This window comes from Theobroma umbraticum, unplaced genomic scaffold (genome assembly GCF_002168275.2).
Source record: "Theobroma umbraticum cultivar Fairchild unplaced genomic scaffold, ASM216827v3 scaffold_130.0, whole genome shotgun sequence".
NCBI classification, from domain to species: Eukaryota; Viridiplantae; Streptophyta; class Magnoliopsida; order Malvales; family Malvaceae; genus Theobroma; species Theobroma umbraticum.
The window spans coordinates 7,851,890-7,875,929 of NW_018397264.1; the positions used below are offsets into that span (position 1 = coordinate 7,851,890).

The 24,040-nt window shown below is 36.9% G+C and overlaps 7 protein-coding genes across 9 annotated transcripts in view; 6 read left to right on the plus strand and 1 right to left on the minus strand.

Annotated features, from left to right (window-relative positions):
- Window positions 1-2,548, plus strand: part of UPL6 (ubiquitin protein ligase 6) — a 10,018-nt gene extending 7,470 nt beyond the window's left edge. For both annotated transcript variants that reach the window (XM_021435482.2, XM_021435483.2), the window contains exons 20-26: window positions 1-61; window positions 146-235; window positions 701-781; window positions 999-1,072; window positions 1,193-1,264; window positions 1,425-1,514; window positions 1,869-2,548. The exon at window positions 1-61 is cut by the window's left edge and continues 110 nt beyond it. In XM_021435482.2, coding sequence (XP_021291157.1) covers window positions 1-61; window positions 146-235; window positions 701-781; window positions 999-1,072; window positions 1,193-1,264; window positions 1,425-1,514; window positions 1,869-1,935 — 535 coding nt within the window. In that variant the 3' untranslated portion in view covers window positions 1,936-2,548. The remainder of the gene's footprint in view (window positions 62-145; window positions 236-700; window positions 782-998; window positions 1,073-1,192; window positions 1,265-1,424; window positions 1,515-1,868) is intronic.
- Window positions 2,549-3,033: 485 nt separating this feature from the next.
- EMB1441 (zinc knuckle (CCHC-type) family protein) lies at window positions 3,034-9,138 on the plus strand. Its single transcript, XM_021434636.1, has 14 exons — window positions 3,034-3,272; window positions 3,373-3,485; window positions 3,625-3,721; window positions 3,816-3,940; window positions 4,123-4,663; window positions 4,814-4,999; window positions 5,127-5,420; window positions 5,907-6,059; window positions 6,263-6,417; window positions 6,785-6,890; window positions 6,997-7,818; window positions 8,005-8,089; window positions 8,200-8,556; window positions 8,752-9,138. The coding sequence occupies exons 1-14, from the start codon at window positions 3,168-3,170 to the stop codon at window positions 8,943-8,945; spliced, it is 3,333 nt and encodes a 1,110-aa protein (XP_021290311.1). The 5' UTR covers window positions 3,034-3,167; the 3' UTR covers window positions 8,946-9,138.
- Window positions 9,139-9,207: 69 nt separating this feature from the next.
- Window positions 9,208-11,806, minus strand: RPS1 (ribosomal protein S1). Its single transcript, XM_021434639.2, has 7 exons — window positions 11,402-11,806; window positions 10,746-11,021; window positions 10,514-10,594; window positions 9,946-10,227; window positions 9,750-9,860; window positions 9,563-9,649; window positions 9,208-9,463 (listed from the first exon to the last, which is right to left on the minus strand). Exons 1-7 carry the CDS (start codon window positions 11,690-11,692, stop codon window positions 9,359-9,361), a joined length of 1,233 nt encoding a protein of 410 aa, XP_021290314.1. The 5' UTR covers window positions 11,693-11,806; the 3' UTR covers window positions 9,208-9,358.
- A 2,967-nt stretch (window positions 11,807-14,773) lies between these two features.
- On the plus strand, window positions 14,774-16,580 carry LOC110421146 (galactinol synthase 2-like). The gene is made up of 3 exons (XM_021434640.1): window positions 14,774-15,132; window positions 15,660-16,115; window positions 16,183-16,580. Exons 1-3 carry the CDS (start codon window positions 14,845-14,847, stop codon window positions 16,393-16,395), a joined length of 957 nt encoding a protein of 318 aa, XP_021290315.1. The 5' UTR covers window positions 14,774-14,844; the 3' UTR covers window positions 16,396-16,580.
- A 1,270-nt stretch (window positions 16,581-17,850) lies between these two features.
- LOC110421947 (galactinol synthase 2-like) lies at window positions 17,851-19,181 on the plus strand. The gene is made up of 4 exons (XM_021435679.1): window positions 17,851-18,150; window positions 18,318-18,638; window positions 18,726-18,860; window positions 18,963-19,181. The coding sequence occupies exons 1-4, from the start codon at window positions 17,851-17,853 to the stop codon at window positions 19,179-19,181; spliced, it is 975 nt and encodes a 324-aa protein (XP_021291354.1).
- Window positions 19,182-19,453: 272 nt separating this feature from the next.
- On the plus strand, window positions 19,454-20,875 carry HS1 (heat stable protein 1). Its single transcript, XM_021435552.2, has 2 exons — window positions 19,454-19,702; window positions 20,443-20,875. Exons 1-2 carry the CDS (start codon window positions 19,563-19,565, stop codon window positions 20,630-20,632), a joined length of 330 nt encoding a protein of 109 aa, XP_021291227.1. The 5' UTR covers window positions 19,454-19,562; the 3' UTR covers window positions 20,633-20,875.
- A 531-nt stretch (window positions 20,876-21,406) lies between these two features.
- LOC110422375 (craniofacial development-like protein) lies at window positions 21,407-23,878 on the plus strand. Of its 2 annotated transcripts, none has more exons than XM_021436259.2 (6): window positions 21,407-21,646; window positions 22,047-22,136; window positions 22,281-22,405; window positions 22,498-22,683; window positions 22,766-22,957; window positions 23,337-23,878. In XM_021436259.2, exons 1-6 carry the CDS (start codon window positions 21,613-21,615, stop codon window positions 23,700-23,702), a joined length of 993 nt encoding a protein of 330 aa, XP_021291934.1. In that variant the 5' UTR covers window positions 21,407-21,612; the 3' UTR covers window positions 23,703-23,878. The 2 variants fall into 2 exon arrangements, with proteins under 2 accessions (XP_021291934.1, XP_021291935.1); XM_021436260.2 differs by having other exon boundaries at window positions 21,413-21,646; window positions 22,781-22,957.
- The last annotated feature ends 162 nt before the right edge of the window (window positions 23,879-24,040 follow it).

Consider the following 24,040-nt stretch of genomic DNA (forward strand, 5'->3'; position numbering starts at 1 on the left):
TACTAATGAGAATGTTATCACATTTATTCACCTTGTATCTAACCACCGTTTGAATTTTCAGGTAGTGAGATCCTTCATTTCTAATTAGTTTATTGCATCTTTCTTATACCTTGCATGATAATGACACAAATAATGTCAATTGCAGATACGACAACAAAGTTCGCATTTCCTTAGGGGATTTCAGCAGCTTATACAGAAAGATTGGATTGATATGTTCAATGAACATGAATTGCAGGTATTGTGGTCTACTTCGAATTTTTGCAGGTTGTACTCACTTTGCAGGCAATAGTTTCCTAATCTTACTTCGGAGTCATTATCTGCCTGTTTGAACATGATAGATGAGTTGGCTGGAATTCCTTTTCACTTAAACAAGTTAATGAACGTTCAAATTGTTGTGCCCTGTGAACTGCAGTTTTTGCTTGAGATTTGCAATTTGTCATGCCTGAATGCCTCCAAAAATATTGTTCACATTTCCTAGCATTAACATGGATTTTGATTCTATCATACTTTGTATATGAGGCGTTCAATTTGTAACATCAGTTCCATGATGGTCTAAGATCTTGAAACTGTTATTGCACTCACCCTGGATCAAACATGAGCTTGTTTATTTATTTTTTTAAAAAAGAAATTATTCATCACTTGAGTGCACTTGCTTAATGTCAATTTCCATCTTTACTTAAATCCTTGACATCTATTGCAGCTTCTGATATCTGGTTCACTTGAAAGCTTGGATGTTGATGACTTACGACGCAACACCAATTATGCAGGTGGCTATCACAGTGTAAGTTCTTTGACCCGCTCCTCATCTCTTTTTGTTGGATTGGAATGAGTTGTTATGCACCAAATGTGCTATATTTTTCTTAGTTTTATTCCAGTTGAAATGACAAGGAGTGCAAATTGTTATAGAATGAATTTGTTGCCCTATGTGTCATTTCTATTAAGAGTCAGTTCTTTGTATGTGCTTTCAGAAGCTTATTTTTCACTTGTTTGTTGGACAGGAGCACTATGTCATCGATGTGTTTTGGGAAGTCCTCAAAAGCTTTTCACTGGAAAATCAAAAGAAGTTTTTGAAGTGAGTTGCATCATCTGTGATCTGTGTGCTTGTTGTCCTCCTATGTTGGCTGCTTCAATTATTAGCTTTAAGAATAACGTGCATGAGAGAGGATAATAACTAGATGAGGTTCTTTTTTAGGTTTGTGACTGGGTGTTCCCGAGGACCGCTGCTGGGATTCAAATATCTTGAACCTTTATTTTGCATACAAAGGTAATAATTGACCAAATATACTCTGGAGATATGATAATTTGTTCGTCTGGTGGATGACAGTGACAGAAGTGCAATGGACAATACTTCCTTTTCCCTCCTTTGTATTTCTTTTTTTTTTGCAATTAGAAATTATAGATTTTTCTGTCTGACTCTTTTTCAGAGCTGCTGGTACTGCCTCTGAAGAAGCATTAGACCGATTACCCACATCAGCTACTTGTATGAACCTTTTAAAGCTTCCACCTTATAGAAGGTTTGTCTCTCTCTCTCTCTCTTTTAATAGCTTAGCATAGGGTAAGTAAGACAATGAGACGCGAATTTCTTGGCATTGAAATTGAATTGCTGTTTGTGGTGGTGATAATTCACACTTCTGAGGGTGTACTAAGATTTGGAAGTCACATACAAATTAACCTGTAAAGAAAAAAGGAACAAGCTGTTCTCTTCTGCACTATTTTAGTTATTCTGCCTGTACTACCTGTCTCTTGTCTTCCTACCACCCAAAATCTGATAAAAGGTTGCTGATTAACACCATCATTGTTTACTTAGATACCCAATTTTCCTTTCAGGGCAATGTGATTAACTTCCACATGGTTTGTTTTTGGTGCAGCAAAGAGCAACTAGAAACCAAATTGCTGTATGCCATAAATGCAGATGCTGGTTTTGATTTAAGTTGACATACCTTGTGAATTACCAATCCTAGACAAAGTGATGCTCTGCATTTGCATCTATACTAAATTCGAGTCAGTTCTATGAGAATCTCCTATTGCTCGAGTGTCGAGGACCATCGGAGCTGCCAGCAAGGGGAGGCTACAGAGAAGTGATGAATGCTTGGACTGGGCCAAGCATAAACAGTGTATAGATAAATAGCTGTCCACCCTGCTGGTTGAGTTGAAATGTACATACGTGGAGTCCATTCTCTTATGTGAAGCTTAAACAATCATATGCAGAAGCAGGAATTTGCGATATTTATGGACACTCCTGAGAGGATCACGCCTACAAGGGCTTCTCGCGCTAGTGGGCCTTGTCAAGGGTGTTCTTAGCTTAGGCTATGGCCTCAGTCCAAAATAAACTATTCTTGTACCATCCATCTGTAAATTGAAAAAAAAAAAATGGTCCGTTACGTACTGTTGTGAGTAATTTCCAACAGTAGATAATAGTTATACGCTATTTAAAAGAACAATTATTTTCTTGGGGGTACTTATTTTGGTTTCCATTGTTGGATCCCCTCTCTCTGTGTTGCTTTGTACCATATTTTTACTAAAATAAATGGTTGAAAAAGTTTTTCAACTGTTTAAGAATATTTAATCAAGTTATATTTTGTTGCATATAATTAAATTTTAATATTTTTATTGTAAATTAAATAAATTTTTATAATTAATAATTAATTTTATTTTATATTCAAGTGGTGTTGACGCAATGTTGATATCATTTATTATAAAATGACAAAATTTTATATTATTTTACTTGATATAAAATAACAAATAATATTTTGATTAAATTAATTATTAATTATAAAAATATATTTAATTTAAAATAAAAATATAAAAACTTGAATTTAATTAAATGTTATAAAAATAAAAATTTATTTAAATATGTTTAAATATTATGCTTTTTTGACCTATGATATTGAAACGGTCAGAAAAAAGGCCCCTTAGCCTTGAGGCCTCAGCCAGATCCCTAACTCCCGGCCCAATCGATGAACCCAGAACCAGCATGTGGCGGTTGCCTTGAGTCCAAGGCTCCGGGCTGAACCCCTGCAGAGTCTGCAACACCAACCAAAATCACGTTTCCTTCGATTTTTCTCTTGCGCTTCTAAGGTTCCCAAAGAGAGAGCACGAAATCAGTAAGTAGTTCCCTAACACGCCCCAAAGGAGGAGAAAATTGAAAAAGAAAAGAAAAAGGAGGAATGGTGAAGGTGCGCATGAACACGGCCGATGTGGCCGCCGAAGTCAAGTGCTTGCGAAGATTGATCGGCATGCGCTGTTCCAACGTCTACGATCTCTCGCCCAAGGTTTTTTTTTTTTTTAACTCATTTTTTCCTTTTTTCTTTATTCAGAAAAATCCTTTTAGTAATATCATGCGATTAATTGGAAGCGGTTTGCGGCTTGTAGACGTATGTATTCAAGCTGATGAATAGCAGCGGCATTACGGAGTCGGGAGAGAGCGAGAAGGTTTTGTTGTTAATGGAGAGCGGTGTCCGTTTGCATACCACTGCCTATGTTCGGTATGTTTCTTCTGCAGTTTATATTTCTTCTATATGATGTCGATTGTTTTTCTGTATTCTTTGAAATGTTCATTAGAAGCTTACAAAGCAGTAAAAAGAAGAGAAAAAAATTAATCAAATTGTTGTTAAATGTTTATAGGGATAAGAGTAACACTCCTTCTGGCTTTACTCTCAAATTACGAAAGCATATTCGAACTAGAAGGCTTGAAGATGTACGGCAGCTCGGTTATGATAGGGTATGCTTTTTTTCTTTTTACTTTGCTTTGATTTCTGGATTTTTGTTTTGGTTTTTGAGTTTTTTGTCTAATTTCTATAAGCTTTTCTGGACAGATAATCCTCTTCCAATTTGGATTAGGTGCTAACGCACATTATGTAATATTGGAATTGTATGCCCAAGGAAACATTCTCCTCACTGATTCTGAGTTCACAGTCTTGACTCTTCTTCGTTCACATAGGTTGTTCTTTTGATATCACATTTCTCTTGCTCTTTACATTTACCTATTTGTGAATGCTTTAAAAATGGCATTCTTGCATTTTCTTAATGAAATACCATTTTTTAAATTCATGGTTTGGATGTTTGCTAGCTTGTTAAGCCAACTAGTTTGATAAAGGAACTGTACAACTTCATCCGTGACAGGGATGATGATAAAGGGCTTGCGATCATGTCACGCCATCGTTATCCTACTGAGATTTGCCGGCATTTTGAGCGAACTACCATTTCAAAGCTGCAGGCAGCCCTCAATTCTGCTAGTGAACCTGTTGAGAATGAAGCCACTAAGGTTAATGAAGCTGGGAATAATTTGCCTGACACACGAAAAGAAAAAGAAAAGCAGGATAGTCGCAAGGGTGGGAAACCTTCTGAGTCAAACAAAAATGCCAGTGGTAACACTCGTACTAAACAAGCTACGTTGAAGAATGTTCTTGGGGAGGCATTGGGTTATGGGCCTGCACTTTCTGAGCATATTATTTTAGATGCTGGCCTGGTTCCAAGTACAAAAGTTACCAAAGATAGCAAGTTTGATGATGATAAAACTCAAGTTTTGGCCCAAGCCGTTGCAAAATTTGAGGACTGGTTACAGGATGTTATATCAGGTGACAAGGTTCCTGAAGGATACATTTTAATGCAGAAAAGGAATCCAGGAAAGGATGGCCCGCTGTCTGAAGGAACTACTGACCAGGTTGCTGTTGTATTACTAAGAACCACTTGTTATCAATATGCTGCAGAACTGAGTCGAGCACTCATTCCACACATGAATGAATGATGCTATGATGTGGGATTTCCTGCTTCATTGTGCTCTTGCTAATTGTTGTGTGGTTATTCTCTGCAGATATATGATGAATTCTGCCCTATTTTATTGAACCAGTTCAAGTCAAGAGACTATGTGAATTTTGAAACATTTGATGCAGCTTTGGATGAATTCTACAGCAAAATTGAGAGCCAAAGGTCTGAGCAACAGCAAAAGAGCAAGGAGAGCTCTGCCATTCAGAAATTAAACAAGATTCACTTGGATCAGGTTTGTGTTATGATTTCCAAGATATGTTGCTTTGTGACCTTGATAGCATGTCTATCATTTAGCTGATAATCCAAGGTATGTAGTGTTTGTTCATTGTCATGTTAATGCAAGTCATGTTTTCCTGTAGGAAAATCGTGTTCATATGCTGAAGAAAGAAGTTGATAATTGTGTCCGAATGGCAGAATTGATAGAGTACAACCTAGAAGATGTGGATGCTGCCATATTAGCTGTTCGTGTAGCTCTTGCAAAGGGTATGAATTGGGAGGATCTTGCTCGTATGGTAAAGGAAGAGAAGAAATCTGGAAATCCTGTGGCTGGCCTAATTGACAAGCTCTCTCTTGAAAGGAATTGCATGACATTACTACTGAGCAACAATCTTGATGAAATGGATGATGATGAAAAGACACTCCCAGTGGATAAGGTGCTATTTCAGTTTAAAATTTAGTTGGCCCTTGTCAAAGCCCCATCCCTTTATACATCTGTATCTATAATGCATATTTATGTTTCTTTGATTAATAGTTATGCACATAATTTATCTGCTTGTGAAGAAATCTGTGTCCATTTGCCTGAATTTGCCCAATATTGACAATTTTGAGTTCTTAATGTAGCATATATCTGTGAATGAATTTGAAAAACTATGAGATGACTTGGGACACATAAACAATAATTGCATTGTTGGAATTATATGTTATTCAGTTTGATTAAATTGAAGGCTTAGGTATTGACAAGCTGATGTTTTATTGTCTTAATCATCTCCATCTTCATCCTCATCATTACTCTTCCCTCCTTCAAGGGGGTTCTTTACATCTCTGCATGAATTCCTGTATCTGTAAATGTAAATGATTTAATGCCCGAAAGCTGCACCCTAATTATCTGATTTGCGATCACTTTTTTTCACTTTGAAAAGGTTGAAGTTGATTTGGCACTTTCAGCTCATGCCAATGCTCGACGGTGGTATGAAATGAAGAAAAAGCAAGAGAGCAAACAGGAGAAGACTATCACAGCACATGAGAAGGCTTTTAAGGCAGCTGAGAGAAAGACTCGTCTTCAGCTTTCGCAGGTAGCTTTAACTGTTAAGATATTTATTTCTGTTGTGTCAACCTGAAACGCATTTTAAGAGTAAGGATACTTTATCAGCAGCCTCTTCTTGTAGGGCTTTGGACCTGCTCCAAGTCTGACAGACTTCAAATTGGTGCTTTGTGGTTGTATGAACTGTATTGTTCTTTGTTTTAGCTTGCTGAGGTCATTGTTAATGAATTGCAGGAAAAAACTGTTGCATCAATTACTCATATGCGCAAAGTTCATTGGTTTGAGAAATTTAATTGGTTCATCAGCAGCGAAAACTATTTAGTTATTAGCGGACGTGATGCTCAACAGAATGAGATGATTGTCAAGAGATATATGTCAAAAGGGGATCTGTAAGTGAATTATTTTTTAATGTTTACATTTTTGTTCATTTGGTTCTTTCCGAGCTATTTCATTATAAGTTTCACCATGGATGTTCTTGGTCCAAAGTGTTAACCAATTAGTTCGCCGTGAAAATGAATTGTCTGGTAACATAGTTTTAAGACAATTGTTCTCTTTCTCTGAGTTTCATTAGAAGCTGATCAAGTGGAGGACATGGGTGAGGAAGAGTTTTTCAGTCTAATTTAGATATCTTTCTGCTTGTTCTTTGGGGAAATGAGCATTCCTTAATTGTTTCAGTATTTTTCTACTTATTAGTTTTTCAAATACGGTTTATCATATAGAATTTGAATTTTGATAGTTATTTGCATGATGAAACAGGTATGTCCATGCAGATTTGCATGGGGCTTCCAGTACAATAATCAAGAATCACAGGCCTGAGCAGCCAGTACCACCTCTCAGTTTAAACCAAGCAGGATGCTTCACAGTAAATAATCGTCCCCCGTCCTTGATTAATTCTCTCTCTTTTTTGTGTCTTTCTGGGAAGAATAAAATGCAATATATGCAGCTAAAATTTCAATTTTGCGAAATAGGTTTGTCACAGCCAGGCATGGGATTCGAAAGTTGTTACCAGTGCTTGGTGGGTTTATCCTCACCAGGTCAGTAAAACTGCTCCTACAGGGGAATATCTTACCGTTGGGAGTTTCATGATACGCGGGAAGAAGAACTTTCTTCCTCCACATCCTCTTATAATGGGATTTGGGTTATTGTTTCGCTTGGATGAAAGCTCCTTGGGATCACATTTAAATGAAAGGAGGGTGAGAGGTGATGAGGAAGGGATAAATGATGTTGAAGAAACTGGTCCTCTCATAGAAAATTCTGAGTCAGAATCAGAGAAAGGTGATGAAGCAATTGATGTACCTGAATTAGCAGTTGAAGGCAGGACTGGCTTGAATGATGTTGGTAATGCAAATATATCTGACATGGTGGACATTGGTGTTGCTTCTGTCAGTCCCCAACTTGAGGATCTCCTTGATCGAGCTCTAGTGCTTGGATCTGCTGCTGTCTCGGGTAAAAATTCTGGTCTTGGAACATCTCAAATTGATTTGGTAGAGGAAGATAATTGTGAAGAGAAGAAAGCTACAGTTAGGGATAAGCCTCATATTTCAAAAGCTGAAAGAAAAAAGCTCAAGAAAGGACCAAGCAGTAATGATGTTAATGCTAATATTGAGAAGGGAAACAAGAAGGCAAAAGAGAATGGTAATGCTGTTAGTCAACCTGAAAATAATGTGGGAAATAAGAAACCAGGTGGTGGAAAAATAAGCCGTGGGCAGAGAGGCAAGCTCAAGAAAATAAGGGAGAAGTATGCTGATCAGGATGAGGAAGAGAGGAGCATTCGGATGGCATTACTGGCTGTGAGTACACCAACTTGAATGTTCTTTGCAGGCCAATATAAATAATTTTTCCACCATGAAAATATTTATAAACCTTGTAGATCTCTCTCTCTCTTGGAGAGAAGGATGGTCTTCATGCCTCATATTCTACTGGTTATAGTTTAATAATCCCTTTCTAGACTAAAACTGAATTCTTATGAATTGCAGTCTTCAGGGAAAGGCAACAAGAATGATGGAGGGTTAGATGATGCAAATGCTACTACCAGCAACAACCAGAAACCTGCTGCTAGTGGTATGTCCCTTCCTGCGCTATAGGTGGCAAATCAGATGTTTTTCAAATTTCTAGTAACTCAAAGTAAACTATTATGGGGTGGTAAAATTCACTTGTTTTAAATTTTGCAGCTCCTGAAGATGCCCCAAAGATATGTTATAAATGCAAAAGGGCAGGTCATCTTTCTCGGGATTGTCCCGAACATCCTGATGATACTTTGCATGGTCATGCAAATGGAATTGGCGATAATCGCCATGCAGGTTTGGATGAAAGTAATGAGCTGGACAGGGTGGTCATGGAGGAAGATGATGTCCATGAGATTGGCGAAGAAGAGAAAGGGAGATTAAATGATGTGGATTACTTGACCGGAAATCCTCTGCCGAGTGATATTCTCTTATATGCTGTACCTGTCTGCGGTCCTTATAGTGCGGTGCAATCATATAAATACAGTGTAAAGATAATACCTGGCACTGCAAAGAAAGGAAAAGGTATGAGAATTCTTTGGTGTACAAAATTGAAATTATGTCATTATCATTTTGAATTCCTTATTGTGTTTCTTGTCACTAGGATTTAAATTGGTGTCAATAAAATTTTACTTATTTTCATAGGACAATCTAGTATTGAGTCCAAAAGCAATGTTTATTTTATTTAATTTTTTGCTTTTCTTTGAAATTCCTCTGTAGCTGCAAAGACTGCCATGAATCTGTTTAGCCACACGCCAGAAGTAAGCAACAGAGAGAAGGAATTGATGAAAGCATGCACAGATCCTGAGCTAGTTGCTGCAATAATCGGCAATGTGAAGATCACAGCTGCTGGTCTCACTCAACTGAAACAGAAGCAAAAGAAGGGCAAGAAGAGTAACAAAGGAGAAAGCTAAGCAGTCTTGTAAAAGAAGGGTCTAATGAATACAAGTCTCATATACTTTTTCTTTTTGCATGTACAAGAAAATTTTGTTTTTCTTCTTCTGTCTGTTGGATTTGCAGTCATCAGTGATCACCACAATGCGATCCGCAGCTCAAATGTAAGCACTTTATAAGTTGAAATAGAGAAAGTGTATCCTTCATGTTCCAGTACCTATACCTTTTATTTTGATTGAGTAATGAAATCCTGGAAGAAGAGCAGTGGGAAGCAAAGCCATATTTGCACCACGGAAGAGAATTTTTCTCATTTGGCTGTAATAAAGCATTAGGACCAATTTTACAACGTAAATAATGTGAACATTACAGCCGGGAGTGCAGCAAAAAACTAGGAAAAACAAATACAAAGTGGGTAAAGGGCTATGCAAATGAATTAAGAATCTTCTGCTTCAGGAACATCACTCAGGTCCAAACCTTCTGCTGGCAAGTCTGATGTAAGGGGACCCAAAATTCCATCAGAGCTCAGAGTTAAGCCACTCTGCAAAAATGAATCACAAAGGGAACGGTCAAGTTAGCCAGATAGATGTATAATCTATCAGCACTTCTTGATCGAGCAAAGTAGTAACTATTGTTGTACCTCAGGCTGGAATCTAAGCATGTCGGCACGAGCCATAGCTTCTGCTTGAGCTATTCTCTGCCTGAATGTCTGAGCCATCTCTTCAGCCTGTTAGAAAAGGAAAAGCCATAGTTAAGAGTTACATTGAGATGATCCAAAGCACCATAAAAAACTGCGAAAGAGTATTGAGACCATTATTGGAAACTACCTTCTCGAAAACAAGCGTTGGATTGCGAATCATGTCTCCAGGGGTAGGCTCTAATTTCTTTGTAGAAAGACTTACTCGGCCTCTTTCACGGTCATGGCTCAGTATCATTACCTACATCATTTGACATGGTCTTTAAAATATATTTCTAAGAAAAGCACAACTTCTTGCCAAGAATTAACTTGATAATTGAAGTCACCTTCAGAGTGTCACCAGGCTGAAGAACTGTAGCAATATCTGAGACACGATCATGACTAATCTGACTGACATGAAGAAGGCCATTAATTCCTCCAATATCAATGAATGCACCATATGGTTTCAGGCTCTGAACAGTTCCAAGGACAACTGATCCAATTCCCAGCTGTGCCTGGCTGTCGGCCATGGCCTTGCGGTTACTGAGGACAAGCCTGGACTGTTCCTCATCAACCTCCACAAACTTCAAAGGGATCTCCTTATCTAGAAGCTCTTCTGCAGTGGTTTTCTGATGAAACATGAAAACATAAATTACTAAGGATAATTTAAATTTCCATGGAAAACTATACAGAGCTAGTTGAGCTAAAATGCAATTCAGGTGAATGCAGCATAACTTGTCACTCTTAAGATACGCTGAAAAAATCATAAAATGATTGACATCAGAAAATCAGATTTTGAGTTCACAATGGTAGGTAAAATACTTGAGCAAAGTATAGATCCCAAAGGGAGTTGGAGTTTAGCACAGTAAAACAAAGAGAGTCAAAAAGATGATCAGTTGGGATCATAGAACTAACTGATGATATCTGCGAGAAAGGAACAAAACCCCGAAGACTCTCCACCAATGCCACTACTCCACCCTTGTTTGCACCAACAACCTACATATATCAGTTAGTCAAAGAGCACCAGAGTGAGAATGCATGAATAAGTATAAAATTTGACCGAAAGCTCCAGACACATGATACCATTAGCCCTAAAAGAGTTTTGACTTTATTACAAATGCAGATACAATTGGAAGAGGATACACACCTTACCCTTCACAACAACATCCTCAGCTTGAAGCTGCCTGCATCTTTCCCAGGCAAGTTCATATTGAATGGACCTTAAGCTCAAGACTAAGCTATCATCAGCTTCAATTTCACCAATAATCACAAATTCCTCCCTTAAACCAGGAACTATCCCTGCTTCTTCTACATGTTTAATTTTATGAATGCTGGCCTCTTGGACCGGTAGGTAAGCAGAAGATTTTGCAGTAATGTCAACCAAAGCCCCATTGGCATCTGTGGAGAAAACCGTTCCTTTTACCTGAAAATGTACATTTTTCAATCGTTATTATAGAACATCATGCACAAAATAAAAGTTCAGTTACTCTTCTTCACAGCTAACATCAGCAAGAATGAATAAGAAACACAAAAAGAGAAGCTCAAAATAAAACTACATAAACTCCATGTCCAACCAAAACTAGCCCCAAACAGAATTTGGACATAATTCGCAAAAAATACCTCACTTGAGCTCATCCATTAACAAAATCTCACTCTTGCGTATTTTGCACTATCAAGATAAAGAAAGACTCAAACTTGAAATACAAATCTCAAATAATAAAATAAGTACCCAATTCACATAATCCGCTAATAACTCCTAATCCAAGCTAATACCATAAACCAAAAGAAAAGAAGGACAGATACCTTGGTTCCAAGCTCCGAATCAAAGTCGTATTTTTCGAGAGCATTTTGAAAGTCCTCAGGAGTGAAGGAAACGCCTTCCATGGGAGCAGTACGACAGCGTTCATAGGCCTCCTCGAACATCTTCTTGAGCTCAAGCCTGTCTTTGGTCTGTGCATTTGAGATAGCAACAGATGAAACTATTGGAGAAGCAAAAGCACCCACTCTCTGGGTTTGCTTTGGTTTCATCGACAAGCCAGAAGAGGAGAGCGGTGGACATCTTAGGCCTGTGAATTGTTGAGCCAAAGACGCCATTTTTTTCCCTCCCACCTTGTGTTTTTTCGATTCCGTTTCCCCGAGATAAGGTCAAGAACACAGGAAAGAGTGAATGACTTTGTGAAATGTTGGGGTTCCCACCTAATCAACGGTCCAAACTAATTGATCAACCGTTACTCCTCCCCTGCTTGTGTCCATTATTGGAATAGGATAAAATTGGGTTCGGGTTTACGTTATTTCAGGTTTGCATCAACTCCTTTTTCAGACAAAACGTTGATTGGGATAGGGAGCACGTACCTAAGCTCAACAGCCTAGTAAGTGTAGTTATAACGAGATACAAGGTAGTCCTTGCATACCACAGATTATGCATGGAGAAATGATTTAGAAACTATATATATATATATATATATATTATCGAATAAGAGAGACGGTTTTTACCCTCAAATATACAATTAAATACGACTCATTCAAAAAATTAACTATATATATAATATATCTTCTTTGGATCGAATAAAAAAGACTTTTTTTTTATAAATTGTTAATTAAACATGGTTTATCTCAGTAATTAACTATATATATTCTCTTGATCAAATAATAGAGAGGTTTTTTGCTTCCAAATTAAGTATTAAACATTGCTCATCTATATATAGACATGGAGCCTGTTTATTTGCCTTAGCCTTAGCTAGGGGTAGCTCAATACTTTTAAAAGTTGAAAGCTATTAAATATTTAAATAAAGCTTTTATTGAGAAAAAAAATTATTGAAGCTCTTTTTATTGAAATTAGAAAAAATTATCGTTAATTGAAAATCATTAAAAGCATATTACATTCATCAAAAATAAAAAAAAAAATTGAGAGTTTTCAGCATTATGAAAATTGAGAAATGATAAAAAATAAAAATTTGTTAGATACATAATTGAAAAAGTGAGAGAATATGTAATTTTATTAATTATTTTAACTTTCACATAAATGAAAAAGTGAGATAAATGATTGAAAATTAATAAGAGATAGGTAGTGAAAGAAAATAAATATTTAATAAACACTTAATTTAAGAGATATTTTGTTAATTAATTTAATTTTAATATATATTTAATATAATTAATTATGAAGTTTAAAGTAAGGGCTTTGCTGGCTTTATACCAAAATCGATCTTAGCCTTAGCCATGAAAAGGCTGTATTCTCTTACATGTGTACGATGAAGCAAAAAGATAAAACTCGCATCACTCAATACAACTCCCCGGCCAATCCAGCCGAATAAGGCATTGCCATAGCAATGAATTAGAGAATAGCAACCTTAAAATTTTGGAATGATTACTCATACTTACCCTTGATGTCTATAAAACTGAAGGTTTTAATTTTGAATATACACACTGGCGATTGTACAAAACTAAAGATTATTATCTTAATTGTTTAAAAATTAAATTAAGATCAAAATTAGTACGTTTAATTAAATTACATATTTTATATAAATATATATACATCATGATATATCATAGTATAGTCTCGTTTGGATCCTGTTTTCTGAAGAAACACATATGTGTCTAACCCAGAATTTTTTAGCTTAGATTCCATTTCCTCTGGCATTATGTACACTTGTTCACGAACCATATGATGAGAGGAATATCCACAACATAACTGAAAACGACTCTCCTCATCATCAACCAAACCATCCCGAATTGAAAGAATATTTTCCGAATGTAACTTAACTTGATTCTCCCAACATGTTGACAACCCCCTTTTTTCTTTTGTTTTTTTCTTAAAAGAAACTTGAACTTCCCTTTATTCACAGACTATGGAAACAATTCAATGTAGAATGCATTTGGTCGGAGCATAAGTCCAAAAATTTGCAGTGTTTGAACCGTATGGAACATTTTCTTCTCTTCAATGGCTTTTATAATTAGGTATTTCTCTTTTCTGCTTTATTCTCCTTCTCCTTACAAATCAAACGACTTCCATCTCCTGTTGCTTGCGGATTTTGAACAGCACAAAGGAATCCAATCTTTGCCTTTTGTGTAGGTACATGTTGGCCTTTAATTGTGGCTAACAATTAGGTTACACAAATGGTCTTAATTATTACCCAAAAAGGAAAGTTGCAAATAATAGAAAAACACAGATATGAAAATACAAGTAAAATGTTCATGAAAATTTAGGGTTCAGTTCCTTTTTTGCTTATAAGTTTTAGGTGTATTACTCGGCATAGTTATTTTTTATGTTATTCATATCATGATTGAGTGAATTATTTGATAAAGTCAGCTCTACTTTAATGCAATCCAATTTATCATATCATTATGCCTTCCTCATATATAGAATCCTCTCTTTAGAACCTAGAACCATAGGTTAAAATGGATTAATTATTTGATTTGGATGTGGAAATAACTTTAAAGAGTAAACTCAGGAACAGGGAAAAAACTCAAGTGAAATCTTGGGAAATCATTTCCCCTTAAAAGCTCTATAATCATATATATATATATATTATAGAGTTAATTAACATCAAATTAAGGGCTGCCCTTATATTTCTCCAATGAATCATCAATCCTAACTGTGATCTCCACATCTTAATTATAACGTAAATTAGGACAGTGTTAACCAGCAAGATGTTAACACGTGGCATACATTTCCATCGTCACTGCAAGGAGGAAGACAACAGTTAGCCACGTACCATTCGCATACAAAGAATTGACTTCCAAAGTTTCAGTTATTTCTCTGCTTTGTTTTGAGTTATCCTCACCACCGGCAACCACTCGATAAGGATCAAATCCTGAAACTCAATCAGGACCCTTGATCAAATCAGATTGAAGCATTTCACAGACGTGGTAGCTCCTGTACCAGTCGGATCATCAATCGACTGAGACAGAAAAAGATTGCCCTCTCTCAGGGTTCTCTCTTTAGCTTTTCATGTGTCGAATGCAGGGAATAGGCAAGTGTAAAAGACCAATTTTTCTTTTGCATGCCACGCGTACATTGCAGAAATTCAGTATCTGTTGGAAAGAGATTCAAAGGCAAAAGTATTACCCCAAATTTTGCTTCATGCCATTTCCATTTTCCACCACCTTTTCTCAAAGCTTATATATAGATCCCAACCATTGTTCACCATCTCGTTCCAACCCACGCATCCTCTTCACTCTTCCTGTTAACTTTTTCTTGGTCGGTTTGCTTAGCTTCTTGTCTCTTCTCTTCCTCTTCCAACTAAGAGATGTCTCCGACTAATGATACTACCAAGAGGGCTTACGTGACCTTCTTGGCTGGAAACGGAGACTACGTGAAGGGCGTGGTGGGTTTAGCTAAGGGTTTAAGGAAGGCTGAGTCTGTGTACCCTTTGGTGGTGGCTGTTCTTCCTGACGTGCCCGAAGAGCACCGCGAGATTCTCCGATCTCAGGGCTGCGTCGTCCGGGAGATTGAGCCGGTTTATCCACCAGAGAACCAGACCCAGTTTGCCATGGCTTACTATGTTATCAACTACTCGAAACTTCGTATTTGGGAGGTAAAAAGATGCAGCAATTTTTCCTTGGCTAATATGCACCTTGCTTTCTTGGAATGATATCCATGCAACGTGTGGCATGGCATGCAACCTTTAAAATCTAAATTTATGCATAAATGCACGTTCTTGTCTTTTATTCTTTAATTTTAAATGTATCATTGCCTAAATTATACACGTGATATATAATTTAATTTTACACGTGTAAAATAAATAATAAAAATAAACATTTAATTTTTTTCATTAATTTTATACTTTAATGTTGTAAACGTAAATATTTATCTTTCTTTAATTTCGATTATATATATATTTTATTAATATATAACAAACCAAACTACCTTTTAAAAAATTTCACTTTGAATTGCAATTGCTTTATCAAAGGTTTTCTTTTTCATTAATTACATTATTTTTCTTCATGAAAAACACATAAAAGTGTATTTAATTATTGAATTCCAATAGAATTTGATAAAGGATTGCTTTTAAGTCTAAGAAATTTGATTAATAAATATTGATGATTTTTAATCGGTTTGTAGTTCGTGGAGTACGCGAAGATGATATACTTGGATGGTGACATCCAAGTGCTCGACAACATCGATCACCTGTTCGACCTGCCCGATGGGTATTTCTACGCTGTCATGGACTGCTTTTGCGAGAAGACATGGTCGAGCTCTCCTCAGTACAAGATTGGGTATTGCCAGCAACGCCCTGAAAAAGTGCAGTGGCCTGTCGAAATGGGCTCTCCTCCTCCTCTCTACTTCAACGCCGGCATGTTCGTCTACGAGCCTGACCTCCTCACTTACCATCATCTCCTCGAGACCCTCCAAGTCACTCCTCCAACGTCATTCGCGGAGCAGGACTTTCTGAATATGTTCTTCAGGGAAATTTACAAGCCAATCCCACCTGTTTACAACCTCGTCTTGGCTATGCTGTGGCGTCACCCTGAAAATGTAGACCTTGACAAAGTGAAAGTCGTTCATTACTGTGCTGCCGTAAGTTTTCATCTTTTCTTCCTTCCAATTTCCATAGATAGATCGTTTTTCTAACCTTTTTAAACAGGGAGCAAAGCCGTGGAGGTACACTGGGAAGGAAGAGAACATGCAGAGGGATGACATAAAGTTGCTGGTGAAGAAATGGTGGGATATTTATGAAGACGAATCTCTAGATTACAAGAACGCCATGCAGGGTGAACCCGGAAAGCTCGGATCCTTGATCTCTACACTCAATGAAGATGGTGTGTTTCACCAGCGGAGTGCTCCATCTGCGGCTTAAACAATCTTAGTTATACTATATACTTACTAGCTTTGGGGCACTTAATTCTTTCTTTAAAGGCTATATCCCCCAGCGCGTATGATGCTGTTTTAATTGAAAGTTTTTAAAGTTTTATATATCATGGGTGTGTTAAGAATATATGCATGGCTGATCATGGCCGATTGACTCTTATAATATTGGAAATAAACAAGTGATTTTAGTGTGTATTTGGCTTCTCCTCTTTTCCCTTTTTGATTATGGTAATCTCCTTTGCTAATTAATTCTTTGTAATTAGCGGTTAATTAATATTTTGAAACACAATTTAATTTCTTACATATTAGTAAAATGATTTTCTCTTTTGAAAAGCAATATCTCGTGTATTAATTGAAATAAGATTACATGAATTTCAAATTGATACTATAATCATAATAAACTAAATTAAATTTAAACTAACGTTACAATTTGCAGTAAAAGATCATCTACAAATGAAAAAGATCTTCTTTACAAGAAACAAAAGCTTTTGTTCACAGTGTTACGATCTAGAGTAGGATATATGAAAAACTTAAATGGTCATAGTATTGCTTGAAACTCCTATTAAGAATAATCCCTGCCTTAATGTATTAAGAAATTTCTTTAAGACTGATTGAAGAATTGAAGATGTGTTTGATTCTTCAGAGGACAGTAGAGTGGGGTCAATAAAATTTCATCACACTCATTAAAACAACACATTTGTCTAAATAATTTTGCTGCATTTTATAATGAACTTGATTTCATGAAAATTAATTACTATTAAACCTTGACACGTAATCTTTTTATAAGTATAAACATAGAATATATATATTGATATAAATCTTTATTGAGTAGTCCTTGGATTTGCATTAAAACGTATGATCATCTCACATCAAAAATTAAGGAATTGTAATGACTAATTAATAAGAAAGGAAAAAGGGTAATATATAAATCTAACCATCAATACTTTTTGACGTGATTTCCTGTGATTCTCCAACAATTTGGTTCAAATTATTTACTGACACAGTTAACTTCAATATCAAACAAGGTTATAAATACTACAACCAAAACTGAATTTTCGGTTTCGGTTTGATCTAACCATGGAAATAATCAAGCTCAAATTCTCCCACCCTTGATTAGTTTTTCCCATATAAAAACTTGCATGTGTTCTTAAAAGGAAATGATCAAAGCATTCATGATTCATAACCTTATGGCTAATTTTGATTTCAAGGCAGTTGGAATCATAATCATATGTAGGAAAAATTAATTAAATATTCACCTGCCTTGTCATTTATTGTTTATTCTTATTTCCATTTTCACCACCTCTTTGGTGTTGTTTATATAAGGATGGCATGCATTCCCCCACTTCACATCTCCAAAAAATCACATTTTTTATTCAGAATTTTTGTTTTTCTTAGATTTTGTCATCAAATCCTTTTTGGGTCTTTTGTCTTTTGAGTTAACAAGATGTCTCAAAGTGCTGTGGCTGATGAGGAAGTGCCCAACAGGGCTTATGTGACCTTCTTGGCTGGCAATGGAGATTATGTGAAGGGTGTGGTGGGTTTAGTCAAGGGTTTGAGGAAAGCGGGATCCGTTTACCCTTTGGTTGTGGCCATCCTGCCAGATGTGCCCAAAGAGCACCGGGATATTCTTGAATCTCAGGGCTGTATTGTCCGGGAGATCCAACCGGTATATCCCCCTGCCAACCACACCCAGTTTGCCATGGCCTATTATGTTATCAACTACTCCAAGCTTCGTATTTGGGAGGTAAAAAAAAAAAAGAAAATATTAGCCTTTCTCAGTTTATGTTGCTTTGTTTTATTTGTTATGTTACCATACCCTTTACTATATTTCTGGATCACCATATTACTTACATGTAATTAATTCATGGATTGGTCTAATACAAAGTCACCTTGTTCGTGTTTTAATTGTAGTTTGTGGAGTATGACAAGATGGTATACTTGGACGGGGATATTCAAGTTTTCGAGAATATAGATCACCTTTTTGATTCCCCGAATGGGTATTTGTATGCTGTCATGGACTGTTTCTGTGAAAAGACATGGGCTAACTCGCCTCAGTACAAGATTGGATACTGCCAGCAGTGCCCTGAGAAAGTTCACTGGCCAGCTAAGTTAGGCTCGCCACCTCCGCCTTACTTCAACGCCGGTATGTTTGTGTTTGAGCCTAATCCTTTTACCTACCATGATCTACTTCAGACCCTCAAGATCACCACTCCAACTTCATTTGCTGAGCAGGTAATTGACCATGCATCAACCTCCCTGATTATTTCAATGCCTTCATTTGCTAATGTATTTGGTTTTCCTTATTTGATTTTGCTGCAGGACTTCCTCAACAGTTTCTTCAGGAATGTCTACAAGCCTATCCCTCCTGTTTACAACCATGTTTTGGCTATGCTGTGGCGCCACCCTGAAAATGTGGACCTCGACAAAGTCAAGGTTGTTCATTATTGTGCTGCGGTAAGAGTCTTTGAATCATGCAACCCCACGTTTATATATTCAATTATTAACATTTCCCATTGTTTATTTTAACCATAAATTCGGTTTTTGTGATAAATGAAGGGATCAAAGCCTTGGAGGTACACTGGGGAGGAGGAGAACATGCAAAGGGAAGATATCAAGGTTCTGGTGAAGAAGTGGTGGGAAATATACGAGGATGAGTCGCTGGATTACAAAAATTGCAGGCCTGAGCAGGGTAACATGAAACCTTTGGTTTCCACTCTGCCTGCAGCTAATCCCCTTCTTCAGCAGGGAAACGGTAGCGCCCCATCTGCAGCTTGATTAGTACATATCTAGTATATTAGGTAATTATATATATTTGGTGGAACTCATGAAAATATTTTACGGATGTGCGTTGACTTTGAAAACGTTTAATGTTTATGCTATTTTGTCATCGAAGTAAATGAAACTGGAATTTTGATAGTTTGCTTTGAGCCCAATTTAAGCCTCTTCCAGCCCAACGTATCTTATCGTGTATAGTTTCTTTGGGTTCCAACTCTGTAGCCCATCCACACATTATAGAACTGTGGAAATGACCAAAATGGCTTTGTAAGTCTTTGAGCGATGAAGTGAAATGAAAAGCAGTTGATGTTTAGTCGTTGAGAGGACGGAACCGTCAACCAAACTGATTACTTTGAGAGAGAGAGAGAGGGGAGGAGAAACATGGAGGAAGCAAAAGGGGTTGTGAAGCACGTATTGCTGGCAAAGTTCAAAGATGAAACCACACCTGAGAAGATTGAGGAACTCATCAAAGGCTATGCCAATCTTGTCAATCTCATTGAACCTATGAAAGCTTTTCAATGGTACTATGTCTTATTATGAATGCTTCCCTTTTCAATCACTGCTTTTTTCCTGTTTCTTTTGCTGACGCCCCATCAAAGCTTTAAATGTATTGTTTCTAGCTTGGTCAGATGTGGATAATTTTGAGATCCACCCACCCATCTGTTTATAAGGATGGTTTTGTCTTTTTAACGTTTTTTTTGTTCTTTGGTTAATTTTTTTTGAAGTCTGTATTATGAGATCTATAGTTATAGTTGTGATCTTTCTCTATGAGGATATGATGCTTAAACTGTAACAATCTTGAAAATCGATGGCATATGCAATCAAAATGATGCTGAAATTAAATAGTACTTTAGCAATGGCAGGAAGAAGAATCTTCAATCCTTGAATGTGATTTATAGAATGCTTCCCCCACATCGGTATGGTGCAGTCAGGATTTTACTGCTGGAAATGTCTTTACAAGGATGAAACTTTGATTGACAAGAAAAAGAAGTCCTCTCTTTACCAAATGTGTTGATTAACAAACAATAGAATGCAGTTGGTAAACCAAACTTCCGATTCTTACTAATGCTTTTGGGAAGATGGAGGAAATTAACTGAGAATTGGTAGTTCTCTCTCAAGTAAAGCATTCTTTTTCTCTACCTTAAAATTAGAATGATCTTCATTTTGCCTATAATTGTAGGCCCTTGTTTGTGCCTAGTGAATTATTGGCCTTGCACTAAAATTCGTTTCCATCATATCATATTGATGTTGCTTGTAACAGGGGCAAGGATGTTAGCATTGAGAACCTGCATCAAGGTTTCACTCATGTGTTTGAATCCACATTTGAAAGCACTGAGGGCATTGCAGAATATGTAGCTCATCCTGTTCATGTCGAATTCGCAAACTTGTTTCTAGGCCACCTGGAGAAAGTCCTTGTAATCGACTTCAAGCCCATGATTGCTCGTTGCTAAGTTAAACAGTATAGAACCTGTTATCCTGCAAAATAGTTTCTGAATGTTGAGATTTCCACGGTTCTGGTCATGTCTGTTGGATTAAAAAAAAAAGACATCTTGTATCAATGTGATGGAGATACTGTTCTCGTTCTCCTTGTTTCTTGTTTTGAAATGTATCTTTTGATACAAACATTGGGCTTGGGTGATTCGACCAGGGTCACCAAAGCTCAAAATTTGAGTACAATCTTGGTTTCTTTTTCATCTTCTGATGTTGGAGAATGTATCTTCTGCTACTTGCTTCTGCCCTGCAAAACCAAAGGAAAGTGTTAAAAGGATCTTGGTTTTCAAGAGCAAATAAACATTTTGGACAAATTCTTCCTGAATGATGAATAAATCCCACTACCCTTTTGAGCATTTATTCTACCTGGTCCAACTCCAACCACATTTCCTTGTATTCACATTCACACAAAATTTGCCAATTCCCATTTTGCTATTCCCCAACACTAAGGAAAAAACTTGGGGAATTATACTATGATACTAGGTTAAAACAAGTGGTTTAGCAGGTTTTTATGTATAAAGAAAATGTTTTGCATTTTTCTTCTAATTATATTATTATTTAAATGATATTAAATTCTAATAGGATTAAATAATGATATTTTTAATAATATTATTAAAAACAAGAAACAATGCCCCTAAATTTATAAGAATTAACACTATCATTTAAATTAAATATAAATTAAAAAAAAAAGGGCCACAGAGCAAGGGTGCAAACGGTGCCGTTGTTGGCATTTTAGCACTGGCACTAGCAGGTAAGGGCTTTCGATTTCCTTTTCTTTCGTACTTGCTCTCTCCGTGTCGCGAGGGTTTTTCAGCGTTTTCTTCCCCTTCCATTTTCATGCCACCCGAACAGCGTCTTCGCTGATTTTCCCGGAAAGATATTCGATTATCTCTCGTTTAAACAAACCCCAAAGCCTGGTATAGATTTTTTTCTGTCCCCAATGGCTACGACCACCAACGGGCTCGACGACTCAGGTGCCGAACTATATTTCTATTCTTTTTTTTTTTTAGTTTTTAAAGGCTTTATTTGATCCGAAAAGGTTAATTCTTTGGTTAATTAGAACAAGAAAAAAAATCCTTTTTATGTTTGTATTATTCTTTTTTTAAAAAAAAAAGTTTATGTTAGTTTTATTCTTTCAAATTCTTTCTTTTTCAACTGGGTTTCCTTTTTTACCTGGGATTTCTTATTTAGTTTGGAATTTATATTGCATCTTCGTGCATGGAAAGGAAGGAAAATGGTATTGGGTGCATGTAATTTTGTTCAATTCGAAGAGACTAATTGCAATAGTTTCTATACTAGAGAATTTTGCTTGATGGGTAGATATTACTTTTTTCGAAGTCTTTGTCATTTTCTGTTTCCTCCCTTGTGTTTCAGGAAATGTAAACGAAAAAGAGGGAACATTGAATGAGTCTGTGAAAGTAGATGCTATGGCCTTGAATTCAGTGTCCCAGCGTGAAGATGCGGGTGAGATATTTATGATTTGATCACTTAATATTCTTTCATTAATCCTGATTTTGCTTTGGTGAGAGCTATGTCTATCATTTCAAAACAACAAGCTGTTAATATGAAGCAGAGGATATCAATTTTTTTTTTTTCCCATGATGCTAGGAGCGAAAGCACGAGTGGATGCAATGTGGGAGCAGATGAATAAGGGAATCCCTAAGAATGCTCTCAGACAATTTTCTAGCAATAATTCCTCAACCAGAAGTAAAACTTCACCCAAGGCTTCCAATGTGAGGATTTTTTCATTCTCTTCCGTTTTTAATGGAGCTAATTATAAGTAGATAGTCACGGTGCAATTGTTTGCCTTTGATTTATTCCGTAGAATTGGATGAAGTATCTGCAAATGAAACCACCAAATCCTGGGCAAGACAAACAGACAGAGGCGAAGTCTCCAAGTGTTGTGGAGAATGGAACAAGTGATAAGGCTCAGTTAGGGCAAGTTGATAAAGGAATATCTGTGGAGAATGGTTTAACTGTGGGTACTCAATTTTCTCAGAAGACATCCAATGTAAGTTGTTTTTCCTTTCAATTTTGTTGCCCTGGTAGGTAATTGGCTATAATTGAACTTTTAGCCAGATTACGCTTAACAGAAATGGATGATGCAGCTGAGCTTGCTACCAAAGAAAACAGAAGGCCTTAATAAAGATGAATCGCTGAAGGAACCTGGTGTGATGCAGAACAGCATCAGTGATGAGGCAAAGAAGCTTGCAGCTGCTGCTCTCTCAGCAGTGAAGGATGCGGCAGCAGCTGCAGCTGCTGCATCTAATAGAGGCAAAATTGAGGTAAGCACAACCTTCTCCAACTCTTGTTAGAAAAAAAAATGCAGCTACCAGTTAGAAAATGCCTTAGCCATGCAATTGCATGGATTATCTGAGCATGCAAGTGTGGACCTCTTTCTTCACTGGCAATGCTTGCTTCTGACTTTACTTCAAGTTGTCTTTAAAGAAATGTTTGAACTATGATGAGCCATTTTTCAATACCTGAGCACTCCAAAAGATTATATACGTCCTTGGTCTTCTAAGCACTTTGGTCTGTTAATGTTTCTGGATGCAAACACATGATAAACTTGAAACTCCTAGGGCTAGGAATGCTTTGGTAGTCTGTGGATCAGCCAACTCCATGCCTGAGCAATGCTGTAACGTTCAATCTTTCCGTTTGCAGATCACTGAGGTTCGAGACTTTGCTGGTCAAGAAATTGAAATTCGAAAGCGTATTGATGCTGATTCGAAAGAGGTGGCTGAAAAGGCGAAAGCTCCTGCACCTTCTGCCGTAGATGCTGTTCTTGAACAAATCAAAAAGAAGCCAAAGCTCAGCGTGCTTGACAAGACGAAAAAAGATTGGGGAGAATTCAAGGATGAGAATAAAGGGATGGAAGAAGAGTTGGATGCTTACAAGAAGAGCTCAAACCAGTATCTGGATAAGGTTTCTTTCTTGCAGCGGGCTGATTATCGGGAATTTGAGAGGGAGAGAGATGCAAGGCTTGCTCTACAGGCTAGGAGGAGACCAGACATGCGGGAGGACCCATGACAGTCCTAAATAGCTTTTTTTTTTTTTATTGCAGCATGAAAGACCCAGAGTTGATGAGAGTAGAGCAAGGGGCCTTTGTTCCCATCATTAGGAGGGAAGGCCCTTTAGCAAATACATATCTGACTCATCTTTTGTGCTTAAAATGCAAGTTATATATATTCAATCTTTTTGGGGTCTCTGGTTCTTTCCCTCGTATCAATCAGATTTGGTTATGAATTACTCTTGCTTGTATGCTTCTCCTGGACTTAAGTTGGCTTTTAAGAAAGAACATCACTGAAAGGGCAGTCGGTGAACATGTAAGGTTACATGCGTTAGTTTTGAAATCCTAAGCTAAGATG